This window comes from Nipponia nippon, unplaced genomic scaffold, assembly GCF_047370975.1.
Source record: "Nipponia nippon isolate SJK-2023a ecotype South Korea unplaced genomic scaffold, ASM4737097v1 scaffold_15, whole genome shotgun sequence".
NCBI lineage: Eukaryota > Metazoa > Chordata > Aves > Pelecaniformes > Threskiornithidae > Nipponia > Nipponia nippon.
In genome coordinates this window covers 801,344-826,885 of record NW_028262331.1, presented here as the reverse complement: position 1 = coordinate 826,885, position 25,542 = coordinate 801,344, and the positions used below count along the sequence as shown (strand labels likewise).

The 25,542-nt window shown below is 44.8% G+C and overlaps 1 protein-coding gene across 1 annotated transcript in view; it reads left to right on the top strand.

Annotated features, from left to right (window-relative positions):
* The first annotated feature begins 240 nt into the window (after positions 1–240).
* RNF43 (ring finger protein 43) overlaps positions 241–25,542 on the top strand; it is a 63,437-nt gene continuing 38,135 nt past the window's right edge. The window contains exons 1-2 of the mRNA XM_009464805.2: positions 241–1,377; positions 1,640–2,134. Coding sequence (XP_009463080.1) covers positions 1,898–2,134 — 237 coding nt within the window. The 5' untranslated portion in view covers positions 241–1,377; positions 1,640–1,897. The remainder of the gene's footprint in view (positions 1,378–1,639; positions 2,135–25,542) is intronic.

Here is a 25,542-nt window from a genome sequence, read left to right as displayed (position 1 = left end):
GCCGCAGCCTGCCCCCCTCGCCGGGCCGGCCCAGCGGCCGAGTTCTCATTTTCTTTCTTTTTTTTTTTTTTTTTTTTTTTTTTTTTCTCCCCCTTTTTTCCCTGGAAGCAAGGCTCCGCCGCCGGAGCGGCGGGGGCTGTCCGGTGGCTGGCAGCCCCTGCGCCCGCCGGAGCGCTTCGCCTGCCCGACCGCGGTCCGGCAGCCTGCCGGGCTTCGCTGCCGATGGTCCGGCTTTGCTTCCCCTGCGTGCTCCCCGCGTTTAGAGCCCGCAGCCGCCTGCGCTGCAGCGGGAGGAGAGACTTGGGGATTTTAAAGGAGTTTTTCCGAAGTGGTTCTGGGTTCTTTCTCAGGGCTGTAGATTACATGCGGACACTTCGCTTTCAGCCATGCCTGCCCCGGGAGCTTTCTGTCTGCAGTAATTTTCTCCCTTTGATCTTGCTGGATTCTCAGTCGGGCTGCGGAGCTCCGCTCGCACCTACCTGCCTGCCGCATCTGTGCCAGAGAGATTTCTTTCGCTTTTTTCCCAATGGTTTTTTTTATTATAAATACCACGTTTTTTCCTTTTTTTTTTTAAAAGACCAAAACCAAACCTCATCAGACCCGCCGAGTTTTCTTAAGCTACTGGAAATAACTTTTGCCTAGGATTTACAGCAGCGTTTCCATCCGTCCCGGCCCCTGCCGACTCCAGCAGGCACACTGCCTAACAGGTTTGCAGATCTTTTTTCCTTTTTTTTTTTTTTTTTTTTTAAAATCACTTTTTCTCTTCATAGCTGTATGATCACTGTCACTTTGGTTTTAACTGAAAATATCCTCTGTCGAAACTCTCCCAGTTATGAAGACTCCTCGATACGTTTTATGTGACCTTTGGGCAGACCACGGAACTTTATATTTTATTTTGTGGGGCCTTTAGTCGGGATCTTCTTAATGTGTGCTTGGAAGCGGTCATACCGGAACTCAGGCGGGCACAGAAATAGTGCGAGAGAAACCAGATATGCTGTAACTTTTTGTTTGATACCTGTTTGGCTCGGTATCTAAACTTTTAAAGCGTTTTGGGGCCTTCGTATTTCCTGGGAACTTGAAACGATGAAGAGGAGCTCCGTGCTTTATTAATTATCCTGGAGAACCGCAGCCGGAGTCAGACTGAGCATGGATTGCTAGGAGAAAAGTAAAGTTGATCTCCGAGCTTGAATGAAGCACTTCTGGCATGAGAAGGATGGAAGGGATCGACTCCATTTGGAAGAGAATGGTACAGAAGCAAACTTCCTTTTCACGGTAAATTCAAGAGAGACCTGCATCGTTTCTGGGAAGGATCCCGATAATTGCAGATAACATCCAAGGTGAAGAGCTTGAGCCGACGTGGGAAATGCTGGCCAGAAGGTGAGGTGTCTCGCAAGGGTATTTGAGATGGATGTTTTGAGCCTGTGGATCTTCCCAACTCTTGGGCAGGAGACACGAGGACACGGCGTCCGCGGGGAGATCTCCCCGTGCCTCACCTCTGTGGGACTGACGAGTTCCGAATGCTCCCTGGCGTTCCCGTAGATCTGAACTGATTTCTTGCTTGCAACCTGTTTCGCTGATCTTTCCGGATTTATCTGCTGGAGGAGGGACTCGTAATTTAGGATTTTTTTTTTTTTTTTAGTTTGTTTGTTTAAAATATGCCTTTGAGCTCCCAGCGGCCTTTGAGCACGTGGCACCAAGGAAGAGAACCGGAGAAGTTGTCCGGTAAGCAGCGCTGGCGGTGACTGAGCCCCTCTCTCCTCTCTCTCCCGCCTCCCCGTCGCTGGGACCGCGCGCTCGGAAACCCGACGAGCTTTGCCGACGGCCGGAGCCCGCCGCAGGGTGAGGACGCGTTCCTGAGCGGTATGTGTGGCCGGGGCCCGCTGCTGCAGCTGGTAGCATGAGTGCTGGCCCCCAGCTGCAGCTGGCTGTCCTCTGGCCTTGGCTGCTCATGGCGACCCTGCAGGCAGGACTGGGCCATAAAGGGCTGGTGCTGGCGGCGGCGGTCGAGTCGGAGAGGTCGGCGGCGCAGAAAGCCATCATTAGGGTGATGCCCCTGAAAGTGGAGCCAATCATACTGGAAGGGGAGTTTGCAAGCGTTGCTGAGGTGACTCCAGCCGAAGGAAAACTGCTCCAGGTAAGAGCAGCTTTATTTTATCCAGCTCCATCTGCCGTACCTCCCCACTCCTATGCTTTCCCCCCTTTTTCCTCCTTGCTGCTTCAGCTCCCGGCGCAACGCGTTTGATTGTATTTCCCGACTGCAGATTTTTAACCGAAGCGACGAGGCGTTTTTTATGTGAGCTGTCCACCTGCGTGTTTTGTTCCTTTGTGTTGCTGCTCCCCGGCCCGGCGCGCTGCTTTGGGGCAGAAGCGCTCGTGCAAACGGTTGATTCTTCATTCGGCCCCGATCTGTAGCTCCGCTTGTTTTAATGTTGAGTTTTGGATGTGGTCGGTTGATCCCATGAAGATTATTGCGTATCTTAATTGATGTTATAAAGTTGAGTGTGTCGAGTCACATGTTGGGACGCTGAACATCTGACAGAAAACATGATTTTTTTTTTTTTTTGGTGAAATCCGTAAGGTTTTCTACAGACTTCTGCTGATAGCTGGGGTCCTGTTACAGCTAAAATACGCATCCAGACTTTGCCCGCCGGAATTACTGACCCTGCTGGTTGTTGTCTTGTGTATTGCCTGTACCTGAAAGTGGAATTTTACCCATACAGGGGTTCCTGTGGTGTCACCACTGTGTGTTTTTATAAGGCAAATTAATGCTGGTTTCTGACCTTTACTAAGGAGAGGGCGGCTGAGCATCTCGCCGTGAGGTGCGGATGCTGCTAAGAGACAGAGCCGAGCTATTCGGTGCGAACAGACCCATCTCCTGCATACGCTAAGTTTTGAGCTCAGTTTCTTGAGGCCTGGTGTGTCGTCTCTCCTCCCTGTCGGTAATTTGCTTGGCAGGCACGTGCTTTACTCTTGAAAACAAAAAATGACAAAACAGCCTGCGTTAATATGAAATCTTAATTTTTGTGTGGCTTTTTCCAGTCTTGACTTTCCAAATGTGGTGTGTTGTGATCTTAATTAAATTTGTAGCTTGGAAATTTAAATTAAAGTAATAAATTTTGTATAGTCTTAGAAGAAAAGAAATACAGTTGAGCCAGCGTTCGGACATGGGCACCTGTCTGCAAATGAAAACGGGCAATTTGTGACATTTATAAAGCCTGTTTTTCCACGCCTTTTGAACTACCCAGGATGAAAGCTATGCTATAAAATTATATTACCGGGCTAAAAAAATATCTTAGACAAATGTACTCAAGGTCCTGTTCTGTCGTGAGGCAATGTCCAGGAAAGTCAATATTTATTCCTTACAAAAACTACGGTGGTGTTGCAACTGAGCACAAAGTATAGAGCGTGGGCCTTTTCGAAATGAGGTGATAACCTCTCTTGTGTGACGGGTGGACGTTTTTAACCAAATGCACTGATGCGGAGTGGGATTTTTGTGTCGCCTGCCATCACGGCAGCACAAACGAGCCGTTTTGAATCCTGAGCCGTGAGTAGGCTTTATTTGATTTACAAATGGATTTCATCCTTTAAAAATCGTCCTTAAAATGGAGAGGGTTGGGGAAACACTAATCTAATCTGCTGCGTTTGCGTACACAGATACTGACCTGCGCTGTGTATGTTTTTAGGCCTTGATTCCGCCACCGTGTGCATGCAGGTGATCGTTCCTATTCCGTATCCCACTGAATCCAGTGCGGAAAATCATCCGGGGCTGGTTTCAGACGGCGGTGTTGGAATCGGGGGGTCAGGCTGTGCTTTCTGCAGCAGGGTGTTTGCCCGGTGCCAGGCACCGCGCTCTGGGAAAGCTTAATCAAGTGTACCTATGACCTCTCGCGTGTATCTTACGGTGTAGTTTCTAATTCTGCCACTACGTATTGAAACTAGGAATATAAAATGCCATTTAAAATTGTTTGCGTCCCGATCCTGCAGTGGGTTCCTGCCTCTGGAAAGACAAAATGGGAAACGGAGCCGTAACCGTTAAGGTACAAAATAAGTAAGAAATTAATGGGAGGAACTATTTTTAGATCGCATTTAGATAGTCAGATATTAAAGACAGCTGAATTGGGCTTTTTTGGAACATCTCACTTTACGTGCGGTTGTCAACATCCCGATCTTGCAAAAACGTTAGGTCACGTGCTTAACTTTGATGTCATTGGGACTCTTCCTTAAATAACCTTAAGCCTGTTCACACATACCTGCACAGTTGGTTCTTTATATGTAATTTAGGTACATAACGTGATTATCTTTATAGTTAGTGAGTTAAGAAGTCTAGTTTTTACACCATTTTTGGATAGGTCTTCTTGGTTATGTCAGACCCCGTGAGATGCAGTCAGTCCTCGTGCCCGTCGCAGGAGAGCACCAACTGCAGAGCTCAGCTTGGAAGAGAAGAGTGGATGGCCCGGTCCTGTGCTCAAAGCAGCGCTCTCTCAGTGCCGTGGTGTAATAAGGTTGCTTAAGGACAAGTGGTGCAGAGTTAGCCCTATATTCAAGTAAAGTCCTCTTTAACTTGTAATTATCTTCATAGTGTTCTGGTCAAGATATTTTTAGAAACACATTCTTAATTTAATACAGAAAATCCCGCACGTAAGTGATGGAGCCTCACCAAATGCACTTCTACCAGGCATTTTCTCGGTTTCATTTCTCCCTGCCATATTCTCTAGGATCATCTACAGAAACAGACTTTGATCGTAGTGTGTTACGTTCTTAGAAGCTAACTTCAAAAATATCTTCTTCACCTGCAATAAAGTAACCCCCGTGTCGAATTCCTCCTCCCACCCCTTGCCCCGGTGACCGGTTCTTCTGGGAGATCTCTGGATTTTCATTTCGCAGGTCACTGAGCCGTGGTGGGTGGGCAGGCAGATGCCAGGCAGCTGCCCGGGACCCGCCTGCCGTCGGCCCTTTCGGTTTAAGCGGGCAGCGTTACCTCTGGCACTCCGCACCGTGCAGCATGATGCAAAGGGAGAGGAATTTCTCAAGTAGGCAGAGCCACTTAAGACTTTATAGGTCAAAAAACCAACACCTTCGACTTCTTACAGAAATCATCTTCAAGCTTGGTGAGAGCTCAAGCTTGTTCAGATACCGCATGCTCTAAGCATTAACTATTGCTTAACATAGCAGTGGTGTTCTGAACTAGTTCACAGTTTCCAACTGGCTGGAAGTTTAGATCTCTGTTAGGCTTAGTGCAGGAGCCTGGACTTCTTCTGAAAAGGCCCAAAGGACGATATTTAAAAAGAGACAGATAAACTCAAACTACTGTACTTACTGTAGAGAAGGCAAAGCAATCGCCAATCACCTTACATGCCTACACGTAGAAAAAACGTGTAGATATGTAGAACAGTGGAACAGCTTTCTTATTTAACAGGCAAAATATATAATCAGTTTTCCCAAAGCATTATTTTGTCACAAGTCTCACAATACTTTGTTTCATTTCTGTATAATCTTAGCAGTTACGTAGTTAGGTGATTATAGGAGAAAGTCAGCTTTCCTTTACCCACTGAGCACGTTGTTTTAACTTATGACTGCAGGAAAAAAACCCCTTGAGACCACAGAACAAGCTCCCTAAAGGCTCTGAACCCCAAAAGCAAAGGTTATCCTCTTTCCTCTCCCCCCAAAGAAACAAATTATTCAAAAAAAGTTATTTTTAAAATCAATCTTCTCTTTAGGGTGGAATGAGTGAGAATTAGAGGAGGATCCTGAATCGTCGTTTTTTTAGTGTGTGTACAGTTTTTTAGTGTTGTGTACAGTTTAGTGTTGTGTACAAGTCAGAAGCTGTAAATCCAACGTAGATATATTCAGAAAAGAAGCGTGGTGCATATTCATAACAGCAATGGCAATTAACCCTTGAAATTGCTGCAATGAGCCCAACGTGGTCATCCTGGAAATGGAGAGCGTTTCCAGTGCTGCAATGCGTAGTGCTATTGGAGAATTACAATCACCTACTTAACTGCTTATAGAGGGTTACGCTCCCAACCCATAAGAAAGTAAATATATTAGTAGTCTTCTATACTACTAGCTCCTGGATCAACAAAAGGATGTTGAGTGCATAATGTTGACAGAGATCAAAGAAGTGGGAAAGTCTAACCAAATGATAATGGGGACTTAAATTACCTGTGAATAAACTGGTCAGATAGCACAATAAGAGTAAGTTCAAAGAAGCAATTTCTGCCTCTTGGAACAGCTAGTACTACAGTACACAGAAAGGTATTCTTGACTTAGTGTTAAGTAATGTGCAAGAACTGACTCAAAAGCTAGAAATAATTGAGCCACTTGTATCGGCGGCAGCATAATAAAATTCATTGCCTAAGTACCACAAAGGGGAACTCTGACACTAACCTTTAGGGTGGGAAATTGCACTGAAGTGAAACGGAGAGACGAATGGCTCTTACAGCTTCAAAAAAAAATATCTTTAGATGTGACATGGATGCTACTCCGGAAAGTAAAAGCAGTCTAGGGAAACATGCAAAGCATTGAATCCAAAAGGTGGTAGTAACCCAATACAAATACATTGGTAGCGTTCAAGAAGCCATTGGGGCCAAACAGGTCTTTTAAAAATTGGACCCATAGCATTAGTGTAGGATTGGCATAGTATCTAGTATAACCTGCAGTGTAGCTTTAGTATGGTGTTAGTATTAGTATAGGATTTAAGTGTATCTGAAAGGCGAGCCATTAAAATCCCAATGTGGACTAGGGAGTCTCAGCTAGAGTTAGCTGCTAGACAAAGCTGAGCTTAGAGGCTCTTTCTGATCTTCCATCCCTCTCCTGAGCATATGCAGAGGCTGAGCTGGAGCTTTGCATGGTGTGTCTTCTCCATTCCTGATCCGGAAAATGTGTGGTGGGAAACTGTTCCCTAAGAAGGAGTTTGAAGGACATTAAACCTCAATCTTCCAGCCCCCCAGTGCACCATCTGGTGCTGGTCGTTCTCCCAGTAGAATTATTTATGACACATGTAGACATAGACCCATCTTGAATTGAAGATTTTCAGTACTAAAAAGGTCACAGATCTGGAGGCCCAAGTAATTACATGGGGTCAGGCATAAATAGGAGAAACAAACCCAACTGCAGCGGAGCAAAGATACATGGTCAGAAGGGTAAATCAACAGGGCTGGAGTGAGTGACAGTCAACAGAGGACTTCTGGCCACACACCCCCGTCCTGGAATCCATCCAAGGAGCAAGTGGACATTTCCCAAAGATAAGCTGGCAGAGGGGTGAGATTACAGGAGAAGGGAAACGGGCCTCAGTCGTTCCTGTTGGCTAGAGCCAGGCTGGATTTGTGGGTGAAATGGTTCTGAACCATTAGAGACATTACTTTTTGGTCTGTGCCTCCATAAAACTAAAGGTTTGGCAGGCATTTCATACAGATTATGGAAGGCCGTTCTGAATTGCATGTGAATTGATTATTTTTAAATGAAAACTTTCAGAATTGTCAAAGTAATACGAACGTCACAAACTTTGTATGATCAAAGGGAACACTATTGTATTAGACTTTATTTTGGACAAAAATTGGCACGCATTTTTATATCTCTCTATTTTTCCATGCGTAGAGCTCTCAAACATGCCTAAAAGCTTTCTGTGCACTTTCCCCCCAAAGTCTTACTTAGTCTGAAAACAAGCAAGATTTAACCTAAAAGGAAAAGAAGGAACAAATAAGTGCGATGGGAAATGTGCAGTGCAGTCTGATCTTCGGGTCTGTCTGTCTGTCTGCGGTATTGTAACAGTCTGCGTTGCAGGGGTTGCCACGAGTCAAATATACGAAATTTTCGTTTGCAGACAAAGCAGAGTTGTAAGTTGAACCTCAGCACAGGGGTATGTATCACACTCGAGCAATGCACCTGCATATTTTATCACCCTTTTGGGCTTCCCTCCATTCTAAGTCTTGAGATTAGATACAGACAGGAGGACGAGGTATAAAGTAGGCATAAGTGGCATGGATGGTCATGGTGGTCTCTTCTGTCTTTGAGTTCTGCAATTTATGGGTTTTTTTTTAACATCTGTTTATTTTTCCCTTATTTCACCGGCTGTAAAGAAGAGGAAACGTACTGCCTTTCATTTGCCCATAACAATTTCAGTCTGCATTAAGGAATCGTAATCACATCTCATGCTTCGGAGCTTCGGGCTTGCTGCCAGCACGGGTCGGGCGGGAGTTGGCCAAGAGTTGTGGTGGGACCTTTTCACCTTTTTTTTTAGGAGCACCAGGGATTGGCCTTACCTCAAAACAAGGCGCTAAAACACATAGGTCAGTGTTCAAAGGTATTAGAGAGACTATTGTTTCGAATATGCTTAGGTTCTATGGGTTACTCCCGCGCGCAAGATGGAACAGATTGCCAGATTTAAGTGGAAGACTCTGTTCCCCCCTGCAGCCAACCCATTCAAATTATCTGAAATTTTGGGTGTGTATCCTCTTCCTCTGCAGCTTGAGACATGAATCACCTGCCTGGATCAACGGATGTATTCTCACCTCCTCACTTCCCTAACCCTAAAGGGGCTTGTTAAGGGCATTAGTGGCCCTTTGATCTCTCTTTTGTTCTCCATCTCAGTAATTTGGTCTCCAGCGATCAGATGGGTTGATCTAATGCGTATTACTGTGCTCAGTATCAGGATAGTGGCAGAAATGCAACGGATTGTCATATACAGAAATTCTGACTAGGTAGCTGAATTAATTCCTCTGGCCATAAACTCTATGAAACAAATGATGAGTTTTTTACCAAGTTCAGTTATGACACGTTAATTTTGAATGTAAGTAAAGCAGCTTGGGCATTAAATTTGCTATTGTTTTGGCAAAAGGTATGTGAATTCTAGTTCAAAATTACGTGAAAGAATAGAATTTAGATTTCCGACTTCTAAAGCACTTCAGCAGCTGTTGTTCCCTGGGGTCTCTGTTCAGCTAGGTGCATTTGCTCAAGACTGCCGGTGCATCGCTGTAGAGAGGATCCATACACTGCAGAAACTCGCAGAGAAAGACATTGGGATCGCATTGGATCCAGTTGTGAAAAATGAATAGCGCTCCAGTCCTATTACAGACGTGAAGCTAAAAGCCCCGTAACAGAGCAGAGCAGAGCAGGTGCGGTGAAGACAGTGGCTGAAAAAGGATTTGGGGAGGTTGCCACATGGTAGACCAGAAGAGACAGCTTGAGGAGATGGTCTAGGTAGTGAATGGAGAACGTTGGTTCTTCCATTAGTTGAATTTTGTGCAGGATCCTGGATAAAATATTACTACTGCTTTAGGATTGTTTAAATAGAGGAAACATTTTTAAGGATATGAAAGTCAAATAACAGAGTGCACTGTGGCAATTCCTGTGACTTTGAACTAGAAGTTAATGCTTGGCTCTTTAGGCCACCATCCACCGTAGAAATACAGCTGCAGAAAACCTATGTCGACTATGTTTTAAAGTAGTAAGAGAGCTGACATATGTATGTCTGTTATTGCTTCAGTCTTGAATCATGTTACTTGCAACATTATCTTAATAACTTTTATTTCCTAAGACAGTTTTATTCCAAAATAAGTGGAACCTCACAAAGATCCCGAAGAGATAAGAAAGAGTTCCCTGTTGTGCTGTACCTCGGTTATTCTTTCGTTCCGTAAATGTCTTATTTGAATGGTAGGCCTCATCTGCAGCCATGCTGTGGGTGCACATACGTCCCTGAATGTCAATGCCAGACAGAGACTTTTCTCTAAACGTTTCCCTAGGGCCACAAAACTCCCGTCTCTGTGCTCCCCATTACCCTCTATTTCATCTGGTCTCATTCACATAAGCTTAAAGACACCCCAGGTCATATCGTTCCTCTCAGCTGTTTCTTTCTACTCATCTACTCTCCGAAGTTTCTTTGTTTTGTCTTTGCCCCTTACATTTTCATCTTACTTTTTCTCAGAACAGTGTTTATTCTTGTTAGTTTTCTGTATGTGGTCTTCTTGGTCACTACTGGCGCACAAAATGGTTTAGGCTGTTGCCTGGCATCATTTGTCTCCAACACTTTGCCCTCATCCGTTCTTCTCTGTCATCATCTGATCTTTCTGTTATCTCCTTCAGAGTACCTCTGGCATCTGTTTCGTCTCGAAAGAGGAAGAGGCTGTACAAAAAGCTGTTGTTTGTAAACTTTTTACGAAGTACATACCTCCATGAGAGATGCAAATATCTGATTTGGTTGGGTGATGGACGAATCCCAGGTACTTGTACAACATGCGGGTCCTGTAAGCCCTATGTTTGAAAAGGTCATCAAAATAATTTGTGTAGGTTCTTGGTTGAGAAATCACCATGTGCCGTTTCTGACAGTAGCAGCTCATTGTGGCCTGAGTTGGTGCCAGCCCGTGTCTTCGTGCTCCGTCGCTGGCTGCCTCTTTCATGGTTGCTTTCTCCGTAAAACAAAGACTTTTCTTCCCTGAGGAAACCAGCCGTAGCTTTCTCTTGCTGAAGACATCTGAGTGGAACATCTTGGGTTCATGTGACATTGCAGAGCCTTCAGCTGGCCCGTCACTGCTGTGGGCTGAGGGAGATCAAGGGGCGGGAAGTGCAGCGGTTATGGGAAGCTTCAACTACGCCCATTACCCTTGAGGGAGCTGCTAGACAGGGGACCAAGAAGGGGAGAAGCAACGCTGGCCTTGGCCTTTTGCAGGACCTCATTCAAAATCTTGCTTTTGAAAAGCTGCTCTGTAACAGTGACAATAATGGATTTTGTTCCTGCCAAGATGTCGAGCAAGAGGCCAAAAAGTCGTACACAGTTGTGTTTTAATTCAGAGAGGGGAGTTACGTGAAATCGAATAAGCTTGTTAAAAAGAAGCTGAGAGGGCAACTAAGCGTTCCATCCTTGCAGTTGGCATGAAGGTATTTAAGGACACTACAGTAGGAATTAAGATCAAATGTACCTCTCAAGAAATACTTGAAAAGTGATAAAAGGATATCAGCATACCTAAACGTAAGGGCAAGAAATTTATGAAAGCATCCTGAAAAAGCAAAAATTTTGGTAAAATGAGAAAAAGAAGAACAAGCTAAAAACACAGTGAAAAGAGGAAACCAGAAATCGCTTGCAGATGATAAAATAACTAATAATACCTACTTTTCGGTCCCCTCAGAAGCAGAAAGCTTGCCTGACAATCTGTAGGACCTATACAAAATTTAAATATAAAAGATGCTCTTAGGGCAGCTAAACCAATAGCAGAAAAACGAATGCAATTCTTTTTGTGCTTTCATCTGTCTCAAGCTGAAATGTTTGTAGGTGAGATGGTGATGTAGATAGACAAAAACAAGATTGTCAGTCGCTGGGATCTGGTGGTATTCACCCGAGAGTTGTGGAGGATGAAATCGCTGAACTATTAACTATGTATGTGAACTCTTGTTTAAAATCACTGGAAGGGGGCTGATGCGATACCAGTTTTTCTATGGGCTCCAAGTCATTCACCAAAGCCCAGACCAGTATGCTGTAAAATCTGTATGGAGTAAGTTGGTAGAAACTATAATGCGGAGTGTAATAAGTGGATTGAAGGAGTCAACAAACCTATCAGTTGGGTAGGTCCAGCTGAATTTCCAGACTGCCTACGTCCCTCAGCAGAGGCTTTGGAGGAAACTAAGACGTGGAATAAGAAGGAGGCTCCTGGATAAATAATTATGAGGAGATAAGAAGCAGATGGTAGGAATAACTGGTAGATTTTCACAGGGGGAGAAGCTGATGACCGTAGTTCTGCAGGCGTGTGTGCGGGTAGCCGTGCTGTCCCGTATGTTTTATATGCATGTGGCACCGGAGTACTTGGTAATGTTTTAGAGCTTTCCAATACATTAACTAATTTGAAGTAATGAAGACAAGGATCAGCTAAGAAGCATTGCAGAAGAACCTTACGAAACTAAATACTGTAAGGAAATGCACGTGGAAGATCAGTCACTTCTTTACATTAAGGTGCTGGGCTCTGATTTGTCCATTACCACTTAGAAACTGTATCTTGGGATTATAATAGATTGTTCCATGCAAGTGTCAGCTTAGTACTTGGTGGTTGTCACGAAGACAAAGAGAACATTAGGAATGAAAAAAAAGAGAGACTAAAACAGAGAATATCTTTAAGCTCCTCTAGAAATCCAGGATACACCCACATGTTGAATACCGTGTGAAGTTTCATCCCCCACACCTCTAAAAAAGATGTAGCAGGACTGCCAGAGGTTTGGAGAAGAACATGGGGATAAGAAAAAGTATAAGCTGTGTTTCATACAAGGAACAACTCACTGGACTAATACTCTTCGGGCTGGAAAAGAAGCAGCCAAAGGGTGGTATGAAAAAGATCTACAGAGTCATGAATAGTGACTGACTGTTAGTCTCTTTCAATATGAAAACAACGGGACATCGCATGGGGCAACTAGTTCAGAAGGACCAAAAGAAGTGCTCTTCATACAGTGTACAATTAACCTGTACAGTTCCTTGCTGCAGGAACGGCTCTGGATGCTAAAAGTTTACAGAGGTTCAAAAAATAATTGGAACTAATGAATAGGAGAAGACTCCATCAATGGCTATTAAGTAACTGGTACCAGTTTTGCCTCAGGAAGTCTATAAAATGGAGCTTGTGGGAGGCTTGGAGAGTGTCCTGGGGGAAAGCCCTACATGCTTGTCGTGTTCTTACTTCTCCTTCGGAAATCCATCGTTGGCAACTGTCAAAGAAAAGATCATGGGCTAGATCGACCTTTGGTCCAAACCCATACTGCTGTTCTTGTATTCTCATCTTCTACAGAACACCTTTTCAGCTGTTTGGCCCACCACCTTCAGCACCTGCCCTTCCAGTCCACCTCTGCTCCGTCTGGGCAAGTCTCTGTGGAAAAACTGCGATAAGTACATCCTTCACCATCCATTACTGACTTGGAGCTCAGCTGTTCATTCACTTAGCAGGTACAGTTCTTCAGGATCCATTATCACAAATCTCCTCAACATGTAGCCCTCAACTGGTGCTGTTAAGCAGCGTTTGATGCCCTTGACGCTTTGGCCTTCGTGTCTTCCTGGGTGTATAATTTTTATCCCTCGTCACCCGCAATCTGCGTGATCCCATCCACTGTGCTGTCTTGATGGGATAGTAACCATTGTAATTTAGTCATGTATGCCCCCTGCCTTTGTCTGTTCTTTAATGCAGTGTTATCACCTAATGAAATATCAACCCAAATGTTGCTATAGGTTCTTATCTTTGTATCCAGCCATGTCCTGCTCGCTTAGAGCCTGCATTGCATAAGTGATGGAGCAGAAAATCCTGTATTCCTTGAGAAATAGCACAGTAGCTTCAACCCCAGTGGCAACAGAGGCAGACAATCCCATATGTGATAGGGCCAGGCTGGCTGTATCGCATGAACATAGGATGAGACGTGGAAGTTCTTGGTCGTAAACCTTCACAACTAATTCTCATCTTCATTAGCTTCATAACTACATTTGGTATCTTCATGATGGTCATCCCCCATAAATATCTTGTGCCCCTTTGGAATAAAGCAGGTGTACCAAGATGACTTTAGGATTTGTCAAGATCTTGTTAAAAAACAAACAAACAAACAAACAAACAAACAAACAAACCTACCTCTCAATTTTTGTGAGTATTTTGCCCTTTTCATTGCAGAATGGACATCCATTATCCTTCTCAATTATGATAGCCCAGCTTGGATACTCCTGTTTGGGCAAAGTTCAGAGTTTGGGCAACCAACTTCTAGCAGGGTGGATAAGTAATATTTATTGAATTATTTTATTGAATTTTATTTGTTTGCCGCATGCTCTCCATCTCTGATTAGATTAGGTGCTCAATTGAGTATATTCCTCCTAATATCAGGATGCCATTGTCCCAGTAGCCTTCAGGAATAGCAAGAACGGTCCTGTGGGCCGCACTAGGTGTGCCTCTTGTGACTCCTGACTTGGTACATCCAGTGTGCCTTTAGAAGTCTAGTCTTCCTAAAGAGGTAAATGTCTTTATGGAAGACTTTCTTCAAGTATGTGGACTTCAAGGGTGTAGACTAGTAGGATGCACCATGTCTTTAACTCACGGAAGAACTCATGTGCTGCTTATGTTCTCTAGGAATCCTATCTTTGGCACTGGCAGAAAGACCCCAATATCGGGTGCATTCATCAGCAATATCATTCCTTTCCAACATTAGCCAGCACTGAATTCTAGAACCTGTGACCAAACTATTAGCAGTTCTGTACGTTCGGGTGCACCTTGCAACATCCCGCTCCTGTGCACCAGCTCTCAGGATATAACCACGAGATCTTACTCCTTCCACCTGTTTCTGCCATTTCTGTCCTCCCTCTTCCCCCATTTTGGGTACAGCCTAGGCACCCAGCTAGGGCCAACGCCACAGCACCCAGTCAGTGCTAGGGAGCAAGAATTAGATGTATACTGTTCAGCTCTGGAGCTCGCCGACCTTTTCAAGGACCTCTGTCGCAAGGTACCGTTGTGGCAGGAGACTGAATGTATTCATCCCTCCTCACGTTCCCAGTGCATATTGTACATTGTAGGCAACAGAGCCTGCATCTTTGACGCCTACCAGAGTGTCTGGGTAGAGTACCTGCTCTTGGGATTTAGCTTCTCTTTAAATAACTGTATCTCAGTAACAGTCAGATATTCCTGTGGTTGAAATAAGAGCCTCTCTACATATTAGACAATATTTTTTTTTACAGGTCTGTTGGCATATATACCTCTCTCCTTGCCTAGGGAGTGAACCTGAGAACATCAGGTATTTGGTCACCAAGAAGACCAGTTGTGTTAAGTCAGGAATAGTTTCAAACCCTTGCCAACCATACCATTTGCATCTTAAGGTCTTCAGGTCATGTCAAACAAGATATTCTGAGGTCCTGTCCTTTCTGTCAGAAGCCACGAGGCAGGGAATCCAGCGTGCCTGGCAGGAACCCAGCGACAGGAATGCTGAATATATCAGTGGTAGAAAGCTGTTTTAGCTGACAGACTACAAATGAGAAATGTGGGATAACGTCTGAGGGGACTGTTTGCAGAAGCTAGGGGTTTTGCAAAATTGACTTCTTTTCCTCAGATGCCAACAAGTACTGGCTCTGTTGCCTATAGGCTAGCTTGTTTCTTGGATTCCTGGTAAACACATTCTTGGTTCTGTAGTCTGAAGGATTAATTGATATCTATCTAATCCTTCTTCCCCTGAAAGCCTACTGCAAGATAAGGCAAGATGCATTAGTGGTGATCCTGCAGACTTCAGTCTGGCTGGGACAGGCCTGAGGAAACACTGAAGCCGGATTTATCAGAGAAGCTTGTCCATCCTCCTAGACTGACCCGCACAGAAGTCAAGACATTTGCTCCCGTCCGTCCTCTGAACTCCTGCCTCTAGATTTTGCTGCTAGATAATGGTTGTTACTAGAAGCACCCTGTCTGATCTTAGACATCTTGTCCATACACAGACCTGTGTTTCAGTGATTTTGGTTTGTTCACTGGGACTAATGAGCGGTAATGTATAGATTACATCAGCACAGATACCCGAGCAACTACTTCTGTCTCTATGAGGGATTTACAATTTTCTTTGACCCCGTGGTCAATTCTGTATGGTAAAAGAGTGTTGACCTCTCTCCCAGCATGGCATGTTAAGCAGGGTCTCACCATCCAGACACCGCAATAACATGAGCCTGTGGCAGCTTGTTTATTATTCTAACCATGTTCTTAAATGTGACTTTCCTGGTAGCAAGAAGTTCTGCCAGAGGGCGAGAAAGGCCCACTGCTAAATGTCTAACATCCAGCGTCTTTATTCCCCCTTCCCAGATAAGGTTTCTTATATGCTTTCCTGAGGTCATATCTAAGTTTCACTGGAGCCAGAAAATAGCCCTTCTTTTTCCCCCAGCAAGCCCCAGACCTTCGTGGACAACGTGGTATGTCGTCTCAGACGTTTGATGTCAAGCAGACCATCTCCTTCCTGTCTGCACAGAACCAAACCCGTCAGGTGGCCTCTGTTCATTTGTAGCATGAACTGGGAGATAAAGAGGTGCAGTGATACTGGTAATTGCATAACATATTGTATCAGGAGATGTTATGATACCGCCTAAGTGTCTGTGCCTCTGGCCATCAGTGAATTCCATCAAAGGTCAAGTTGTACAATGGCCTCTCCAGAGGATGTCTCCGTTCTTGACATCTGCAGAGCTGGCATGTGGAGTTCCATTAAACTCTCTACCATTGCAGATGCTTCCAGGAATGATGCCAAATTAGGCAGATTGTGGTTTGCAGACTGCTCTAAAATGCTTGAGACGCCCTTCCCCACTTACCTGTGGGGAGAGACAGAGAGGGAATTTCTGCTTGGAGTTACTCACCTTCTGAATATGTATGTGGATCATCATTTGAAGAAGAAAAGAAGATAACGTGATAGTAATTGGGCTGTTTTGAGATGTATAGTACAAATCCACATTAACTGCTCTTGCCACTTCCACCGAAATCTTGTGGTTGGGATGAGTTGCAGGCCCACAATGAAGAGTATATCCATGCTTACCGTACTGAATACATGCTTATTGACAATGTGCATCTCAAAGAAGACTGCTTAATGACTTCCACAGCAGTAATCTGACCCTTGTGCCATGATTTATGAAGTGAGGGAAAAAAAGGTGAAATGAAACCAGTGGTATTTAAGGGTGGACATACTGCTTTGAGTAAACAAGATGAATGCTGGTATTGAGAAGCCTGATGTTTCCATGAAGGCAAACTTCCTTATGTTTATTTAACTCTGTTGACCATGTTAAGAACTTTGAGAGATTTTTAATAGCTCATAAACTCTGGTTAAGCATCTGTATGAACAGGGATTTAAGTAGGTGGGCTGAAGAACTGTAGATGTTTTGTGAATATTCCTGTGCTTCTCTACAGTTTATGTAGGACTTGAAAAGTCCTGTAGAACCCAGGTGAAAGCCGCTAACTGACACTTAAGACCTTTTGGGATTTTTTGGGGGATGTCTTTATGTTAGCACAGGTTTGAAGGAGATTTAGGAAGATTTTATGTTGAATTGTAGGGTTTCTGTGTCCTGGTGGAGAGATCACCTTGTCTGGAGATGTTAGCGACAGTCTGGCTGCCTCTTGGCCGCGCAAAGCAGTCCGTAGTTTGGGCGTATGTTAAGGATTTCCTTTGATCCAGTATGGCGATTCCTGTGATCTTCAATCTCCTCAGTCTAAATTGTACTCACGGGATCACATTTGACCTTTTGACCATGATATCACACCAGCAGCGTACGTTCATTTTTTATTTCGTCATGATACTGTCCTTTCATCGACCTTTGGTTGTTTTCAGAGTTGGTGCTTTCAAGGGTACAAGTCCCTCATCCTTTGAGTATTTTCTGAGCTCCTAGTTCTTGTATTATATTGGTGCCTGTGACTGTATCTGGATGTGCTAAACTGTCCGTTGTTCCCAGGTGGCCAAGACATCAGAGCTGGTGGCAAGCCTCGTTTTTGACGTTATTTATAATGGTGTGGGACTTTGTGTTATCTACAGCAAGGTTGCCAGAAAGAAGTAATCTAAGTTTCTCCGTTTGATTGACTTTTCTGGTTAAATAGGGAGTTCTTAAATGGCATCATTGCAGTTCAATTTAAATGATTAAACTCAAGTGATTAGAGCAGGGTGAGGAAAACAGAACGATGTATGTGCACACGGAATGCCGTTCTGATTTATTCTGCACCTTGTGCCTCACCTGCGGATACTTAAGTGTGTAGAGTCTTGTCCGTATAAGTGTTGGAAGGCTGGCTGTTGCACATACCTGAATTCTTCATTAAGAGTGTGCAAATTTCCTTTTTTTCTCATCTCAGAGAAATGGAAATACTAGTGTAAAGAGCTAACTGAAATATCGGGTTTATCAAATGTTTTCGTAGAAGTTGTTCTTTCTGTTATGCTCGGTCGATGCAAAGCCCAGCCGAGTGATGCGTTCGCCCAGCTTTGAAGGAATCCGTGTCATTTTGTCTGTAACTGCTACAATGCTGAAGGCTGGCAATATAGAAATCGTACAGTTTTTAAAACAAAAATGTCATGTAGCAGGAGAACAGATAGCTTGTTTGAATTGCTCGAGCCCAGAGCTGATTTCTGCCCAGAAGACATCCGTGAGCACTGGCGGAGGGGGAGAACTTTGAGTCTCAAAGGAATTTTTCTTTCCTCTTTAAATTTTGATATTGTGTTTTGCTAGAGCTCAGAGTAAATTCAGGAATTCAACTGTCTTTCAGATATATTTACAGGGAAAATATATCTGTCATTTCCACTCAGGCTGCACCTGTAAGCTGATATCCTTGGGTTTCTCTTCGTGTCACTGTTTTGTTTTGCTTTGTTTTCCACCATGTTTTAACAAGATAAGCATCTCTCAGTGTATTTCCCCTTCATTTCAGTAATTGCCTTCTCTAGTGACTGGTTTCCTGTGCTCTTCTGTTCATTTATTACAAGACCTCGGTGTACAGCCCACGTACACCAGTGCAGAGAGCCCTCATCTCAGGTAATTCATTAAAATCTCCTCAGAGCATCAAATGGAAAAAAAAGCACTAACTTCTCTGAACTCGCTCCCCGAAGACGCAACCTGTGTAAACAGAGATGCTTACCAGATGCCTGGAAATTTGACATCATCAAACACCGAGGTGGGAATTGAGTTTCTTTCAGGTTTTCAAAGTTCTTTCACTGAAAATGTTTAGCCCCCCTGAAAATTCAATCCAGGTGTTAGAAACTCAGCATTTGCCACTGTTCCGACTTGCTGCAGAGCAACGTAGAAAAATAAATAGGTTAGAGTACGTATAAGATGACTAAAATGCGATAATTAAAGTTCGACATTAAATAAACTAGGAAGCGATTTTGTCTCTTGAAGCCAGATGTGATACACTTTCTTAAAATGAGCTAAGCAAGTATTCAGCTTTATTCTGCATCCTCAGAGCTTGCTAGTGATCTTGCCTGGTAAAAAAATACCTAGTGAACTGCAATGCAATCTCATCGAGAAGCGAGGAGATGGCTACCTTCTAGTAACGTAAGAATGCAATGTACTTTTGCCCGTTATTGACTGGAAGTTCAGGATCAAATGAGAAGGCAAGGTTGTAAATTTGGATAACTGAACAAAAGTCAAGTTGATAATGCCTTTTCTCTTTCTTCTTATTGCCTGGCAATACCGTTTCAGCCTTACTTGGACAGTGTTCCGTCAATGTTTATATAGGCATAACACTGTCTGAAGCCAACCAAATACAGATTATTGTGTTGCATCTTCACTCTTCCAAGGTGTCCAGTGACCTTGCAAACGTGCTGCAAAGGGAGGTTAACAAGAATGAGCTAAGCCAGCCTGAGGACGGCAGGAGAGCGACTGTGCTGCACCTCTCCTAGGGCCTCCCACAGAGATACCAATGATAACCCCAGCCTTGCTAAACTGCATGATTGGTTTAATTATTTGACATCAAAGCCTGGAGCCAGATTTAAAGGAAGTATGAAGGCAAGAGTTTATTTCTGTATAGGCTCTTCTACGTTGTTTATTAGTGTATGAGATAGTGTTGAACCTCTTCCGTCAGCACAATGAGCAGCATGGGTACCTATGTTCATAAATTGCTTCTTCTGTCATCATCTCCTTAGGGTAAAACATTTTGTGTAGAAGAGTGACTTACTTTACTGGTTTTAAAAGAATAGTTTTCTTACATTTATTGGAGAACATGAAGTCAAAGGTGTCTTTACCTAGAAGTGAAAACTAAAATCTGCGATGATGCTTGTTTCTTCAGGGACCAGTCCATACTGTTAGACTTGGTCCCTCCAAAGGGTTGTCTTGTGTGCGGACGAGTTTTACGCTTTTTGTGGAAAGTCACTGGAAAGGACTGGGACTTCTTGGGCTCAACTCATCTACTACAGTGTAGGCATCTATCACAGGGCAAATGAACCATGTATTACAAGGGCTCTGGTTTTTTGAGTTGTCTCTAAAGGGAGGTGAGGCAACTAGCTCAGCAGTACATGGGCTACCAACATAGGTATACGTGGTAGACACTTGAAGTTAGGAGAAAAAGATCAACGGGGGTATGTCCTCCCAAATCGCAGCAGTCAGTGGCTTTGGGGGCACCTGGGCTGGAAATGACAGACAGGACACTTGGATTGGTAACTGGGGTGGATCTTGCCCACATGGCTTTCTGGAGCTTTTACACCTCGACATCATCTTTCATCAGGGAATGTAACTCTAGGCCTGTGAAAAGAATTATTTTTGTTTACTTTAAACCTTTTGCTTGGCAGCGGTTTGAGGTGCCCCTTTCATCCTTGCATTATGAAGAATAGTGAATAATTATTCTATATATGTATTATTTACAATCTTCGCAATTTTACAAGGCTCTGTCCTCTTCTGGATGGAGCATCCTAGGCTCTTATACACAAGCCATTCCACACCTTGTTGCTACTTGTCTACTTTTGCTATCTGTGTACTTTTTTATATTTTTCCATTTTGAGGGAGGGTGACCATTGCCAAGTGGACTGTTCGGCTATAAGTGTACCACAGATGGCATTTCCCGATACTCTTTTCCTGTACATTCCTAACTTTGTTTGCTTTTTGGGATAGTACAGAAATATATACAGAAAAAAATGCATATACAGTGCACACAAATAGTGTGATGTTTTCAGAAAATGTTCCAGAATGATTCCAGGATCTTCTCCGAGTTTAATTAGCTATTTTAGAGCCTATCATTTTGTCCTTGCAATTAGAATGATTGTTGCCCAGGCACATCCCTTTGCACTCACTGATACTGAATTTCACGTGTCATTTTATCACAGTAATAGAATCATAGAATCATAGGATGGTTTGGATTGGAAGGAACCTTAAAGATCACCTGGTTCCAACCCCCCTGCAGGGACACCTTCCACTCGATCAGGTTGCTCAAAGCCCTGTCCAACCTGGCCTTGAACACTTCCAGGGATGGGGCATCCGCAGCTTCTCTGGGCAACCTGGGCCAGCGCCTCACCACCCTCAGCGTGAAGAACTTCTTCCTTATATCCAATCTAAATCTCCCCTCTTTCAGTTTAAAGCCATTACTCGTCCTATCACTGCATGCCCTTGTAAAAAGTCCTCCTCCAGCTTTCTTGCAGGCCCCCTTCAGGTGCTGGAAGGCTGCTGTAAGGTCTCCCCAGAGCCTTCTCTTCCCCAGGCTGAACAACCCCAGCTCTCTCAGCCCGTCCTCATAGGAGAGGTGCTCCAGCCCTCTGAGCATCTTCGTGGCCTTCTCTGGACTCGCTCCAACAGGTTCATGTCCTTCTTATGTTGGGGGCCGCAGAGCTGGACGCAGTGCTCCAGGTGGGGTCTCATGAGAGCAGAGCAGAGGGGGAGAATCGCCTCCCTCACCCTCCTGGTCACGCTTCTTTGGATGCAGCCCAGGATACGGTTGGCTTTCTGGGCTGTGAGAGCACATTGCTGGGTCACGTTGAGTTTCTCATCAACCAACACGCCCAAGTCCTTCTCCTCAGGGCTGCTCTCAATCCATTCTCCGCCCAGCCTGTATTTGTGCTTGAGATTGCCCCGACCCAGGTGCAGGACCTTGCACTTGGCCTTGTTGAACTTCAGGAGGTTCACATGGGCCCACCTCTCCAGCCTGTCCAGGTCCCTCTGGGTGCCATCCCTTCCCTCCAGCGTGTCGGCCGCACCACACAGCTTGGTGTCATCGGCAAACTTGCTGAGGGTGCACTCGATCCCACTGTCCATGTCGCCGACAAATATTTTAAACAGCGCCAGTCCCAATACCGACCCCTGAGGAACGCCACTTGTCACTGGTCTCCACTTGGATATTGAGCTGTTGACCGCAACTCTTTGAGTGTGACCATCCAGCCAATTCCTCATCCACCGAGTGGTCCATCCGTCAAATCCATGTCTCTCCAATTTAGAGACAAGGATGTTGTGCAGGACAGTGTCAAATGCTTTGCACAAGTCCAGGTAGATGACGTCAGTTGCTCTTCTCTTATCCACCAGCGCTGTAACCCCATCGTAGAAGGCCACCAAATTGGTCAGGCAGGATTTGCCCTTAGTGAAGCCATGTTGGCTGTCATCAAACACCTCCTTATTTTCCATGTGCCTTAGCATAGTTTCCAGGAGGATCTTGCTGGGCACAGAGATGCGACTGATCCCAACTGATGGCTCCTTGCTGCTGAAAGAAAGACGACTTGCTCTTCTCTCTTTTTTTGCCTAATTACTGCTTTCCCCCACTCCTACTTCCCATGTCATAACTCATCCCTCACTTGCTGTGGCCCCGGTCCTCATGAGAGCCTTTCCCAAACCTGTCCAACTCATTAAAACTGCAGAAGACGCTCAGCTTTATTGGCTAGGTTCATTTTCTGATGTTTTCATAAGCTAAATGAGCTCATGGAGAAGTCAAGGAGGGGGTAAGCAGTGGGGAACGTGTGGCCAGGACCACGGGAGGAGGTAGGAGCTATTGGCATGCTGTCGCTCATTAAACTGTACGCCGAGTAGCCTGAGATCCTTCATACAAGTCTTCACAATCGGCTTGAGATTGGATAATTCAAAAAAATATTGTTTCATCTGCAAATTTTGTCACCTCATTAATTTACCCTTTCCCGAGTAATTTATCAACACGCTGAAACGCTCCGCGTGGGAACTTCCTGCCTTCCTCTGTAGCGAACCGTGAGGCAAACAATTCATTTGGCCTTTTTTGCAAATATTTTTTAAGTGCATCTTTCATTCCCTATGTTATTAGCCACAGAAACTCACTAATAGGCTTCCTGCTTCGGATGTGTTGAAAAAGGCTTTATTGTTTGTATGTAAGCCCCTAGCATGTTTTTCTCTTTTGGCCGGTCTCCGTAACTTGCCGGGATTACAGTCTGTTCTGCTCTCATCATTCGGATGCAAGTTCCACTTTTCAAAGGTTGCCTTTTCCTTCTGGTATTCTCCTGTCCTTTATTGTTCACTGTCGGGCTTTTGGGGTCCAGCTAGGGTCCTTCGCTCGATGGCATAGGTTTACTCCAAGCATCTAGCAGGAGATCACTAACTTTCTGTGCCATCCAGAAATATTTTATCTTTTCATTGTTTTCTTAAGTGTTTTTCTAACTACTTTCCTTATTCTTGGAATTTTTTATGGTTTGGGGATTTTGTTTTATTTATTTATTTATTTTTCTTTTCCTACGAATAGGGGAATTTGAATATATAATGATCACTATTAACAGAAATAATCCGTCTTCAACCAAAAACCCTGTGTACTCTGCAGATTGCATCTACTTTGAAGGTTTCTCCAAATCGCTCCATAAAGAAGTCGATAAAGATACCTAAAGCTGTCTTTTGGTCAGACCTCAACACCACCTTTGCCCTGCCTGTATGGTGATGGTTGAAGTCACCCATTAATACTGTGCTTTTCCACTTTTGTAACCTTCCTGACTTCCCTTAGCCCTTCCTGGTCTCTGGCATCACCACGGATAGGCGGTCGGTTGGTAGCTTTAATACTTTTTTTTTTTCTCCATACAGGCATGGAATTTCAACCTACAGATCTTTGGAACTCTTTCATACAGTTAAATATATATTACTACAGTCTACTGTATTATTCCTCTATCTCTATTATTGCAGCAGCCTCTGGATTAACTTCCTTACCTTGAATTTCCCAGATGCTTAGGAAATTAATATTCTAATTTAAAAGTAGGCGTTTTGTTTTACCCGTCTTAACTTCAGGCTTGGATTTTGTGTCTGCAAGACAGATAGATAGATATTTTTATATATATATATATACACACACAGATGTATATATCTGTATATGTATCTACACAGATACATAAACACACACATACGTACATATATATACACACATATACACATTTATCGATACACACAGCATTCTTGCATGGTGGATATCAGCGCAATATCCCACTTTTTAGGTGCAGGAATAGAGAGACAAATTTTATATCCAGATTCCAGCTAGGAATGCATAAAGCCTGACATAGAAAATTACTTTTGGCATCTCAAAGAGCAGTGTGGGGCGGTGGGTGCTGCTGGCGAGGGGAGCGCCGAGCGCTCTGCATTGCCTCCTAAAAGCGCAATAAATTGGAAAACGCTGGCTTGAGTCGCGAGCACAGAGCGAGGCAGAGCTTGAGTCGGGTACAGACGAAGGCACCGATCGAACGTCTGCAGTACTTAGTCTCTGCAAATGTTAATAAAAGTATTAGGCAGGCAACATGTTTCCTCTTGTTTTGTTATGGTTGAATTTCATATGCAGACAGCATGCCACGAACCTCATTTTCCCTTGCCATCCCTTCACACCAGCAGCAGCTTTCCCGAGCCTCAGGCACCGCAAGCTCTGACTCATTTACTTAATATTCCTCTAATGAAACTGCCCAGAGCTCTGGACCTATTCTCCTCCAAAACAATCTTTCTCCTCCCTATTTTTCCACACCCTACGCTTTCTTCTCCGCTCCCGTCACATTCCTAATCAGACGTTAGCTGAGCTTCCTTCAGCAGACCTTCCCTTACTGCCAGCCCCTCCATTCCCTGCCCAGTCCCCTCCGCCTCCTGCCCGCCCAGCTGCGGCAGACGGGCCGCGAGGACCAGCCCGCAAGCCAAGGCTGGTGCTGTGAGATGGCGACGGAGGTCCCAGGCGGCCTTCATAGTGAAGCCAGGAGGGCGAGAAACGAGCAGGAGCGTTTCTTCAGCCGCGGTGCGATGGGGAGAGGGGGACGGCCATCGCCGTCTCCTCCCCACCTTGGCTTTTTAGCGGGACCCCGGGTAGCTTGAAGCTGCGCTGATTTGTAGGGCATCCTTTGCCAGAGGACCGCGGGGGCTGTGGCAGGGGAGCTGGAACAAGCACGGGGTGTTCCTTGCAGAAAGGATGGGAATGGCAGAAAAGGCTGTAACTGGTCTGTGGGAAAACCCGCCCGCAGGGCTGGCTGTAGTGCCTTGGTGGGCTGGAGCGTACTGGGACGAGCTGAGCCCCAACCCAGGGGGCTGCCCCCGGAGATAACCAGAGAGCAGCTGCGGTAACTCTTGCCCAGCTTTGATGAGGACCACATTACCACCTGAAATCCACAGCTGACGAGGGGGTAAAGGGAACTGCGGGCGTTCAGCACATGCTCAGTTGCAATGCTGGGGTCCAGAAATGGGGAGTTGCAGCTCCTTCCTCCTTCCAGGTCCTTTGGCTTTGCTTTCTCCTTGCTCAGAGGCTGGTGCTGAACATTGGGAGCAGCAGAACAGCTGGGATGCAGCTATTAGTTTATGCATTATAGATATATATTATTATATTAGCCAGCAGCACTGCATGAGAGACTGCGAAACCTGATAGTGAAGCTGTGTGGTGGGAGCAGAGGGAGAAAGAACACATATTTAGGGGCAACCAGCACACCCGTGAGTATTCCTGAACGTGGGACGCAAATGGTGCTGGAATGGGTCTGACCCTCATTGGACTGCTCGGGACGGCACGGCTGCGTGAAGAGATGCTGGTGGGCTAATGGTGTTACCATTGCTGACGATGTAGAGATCTTCAGGGGGAATTTCAAACCCATTCGTAAAGATTTCTGCGTTGTTGATGTTTTTTTTTTTTTTGTCTGTATTTGTTATTTTACTGAAATGTACAGTCCCGCTTTGAGGGACTT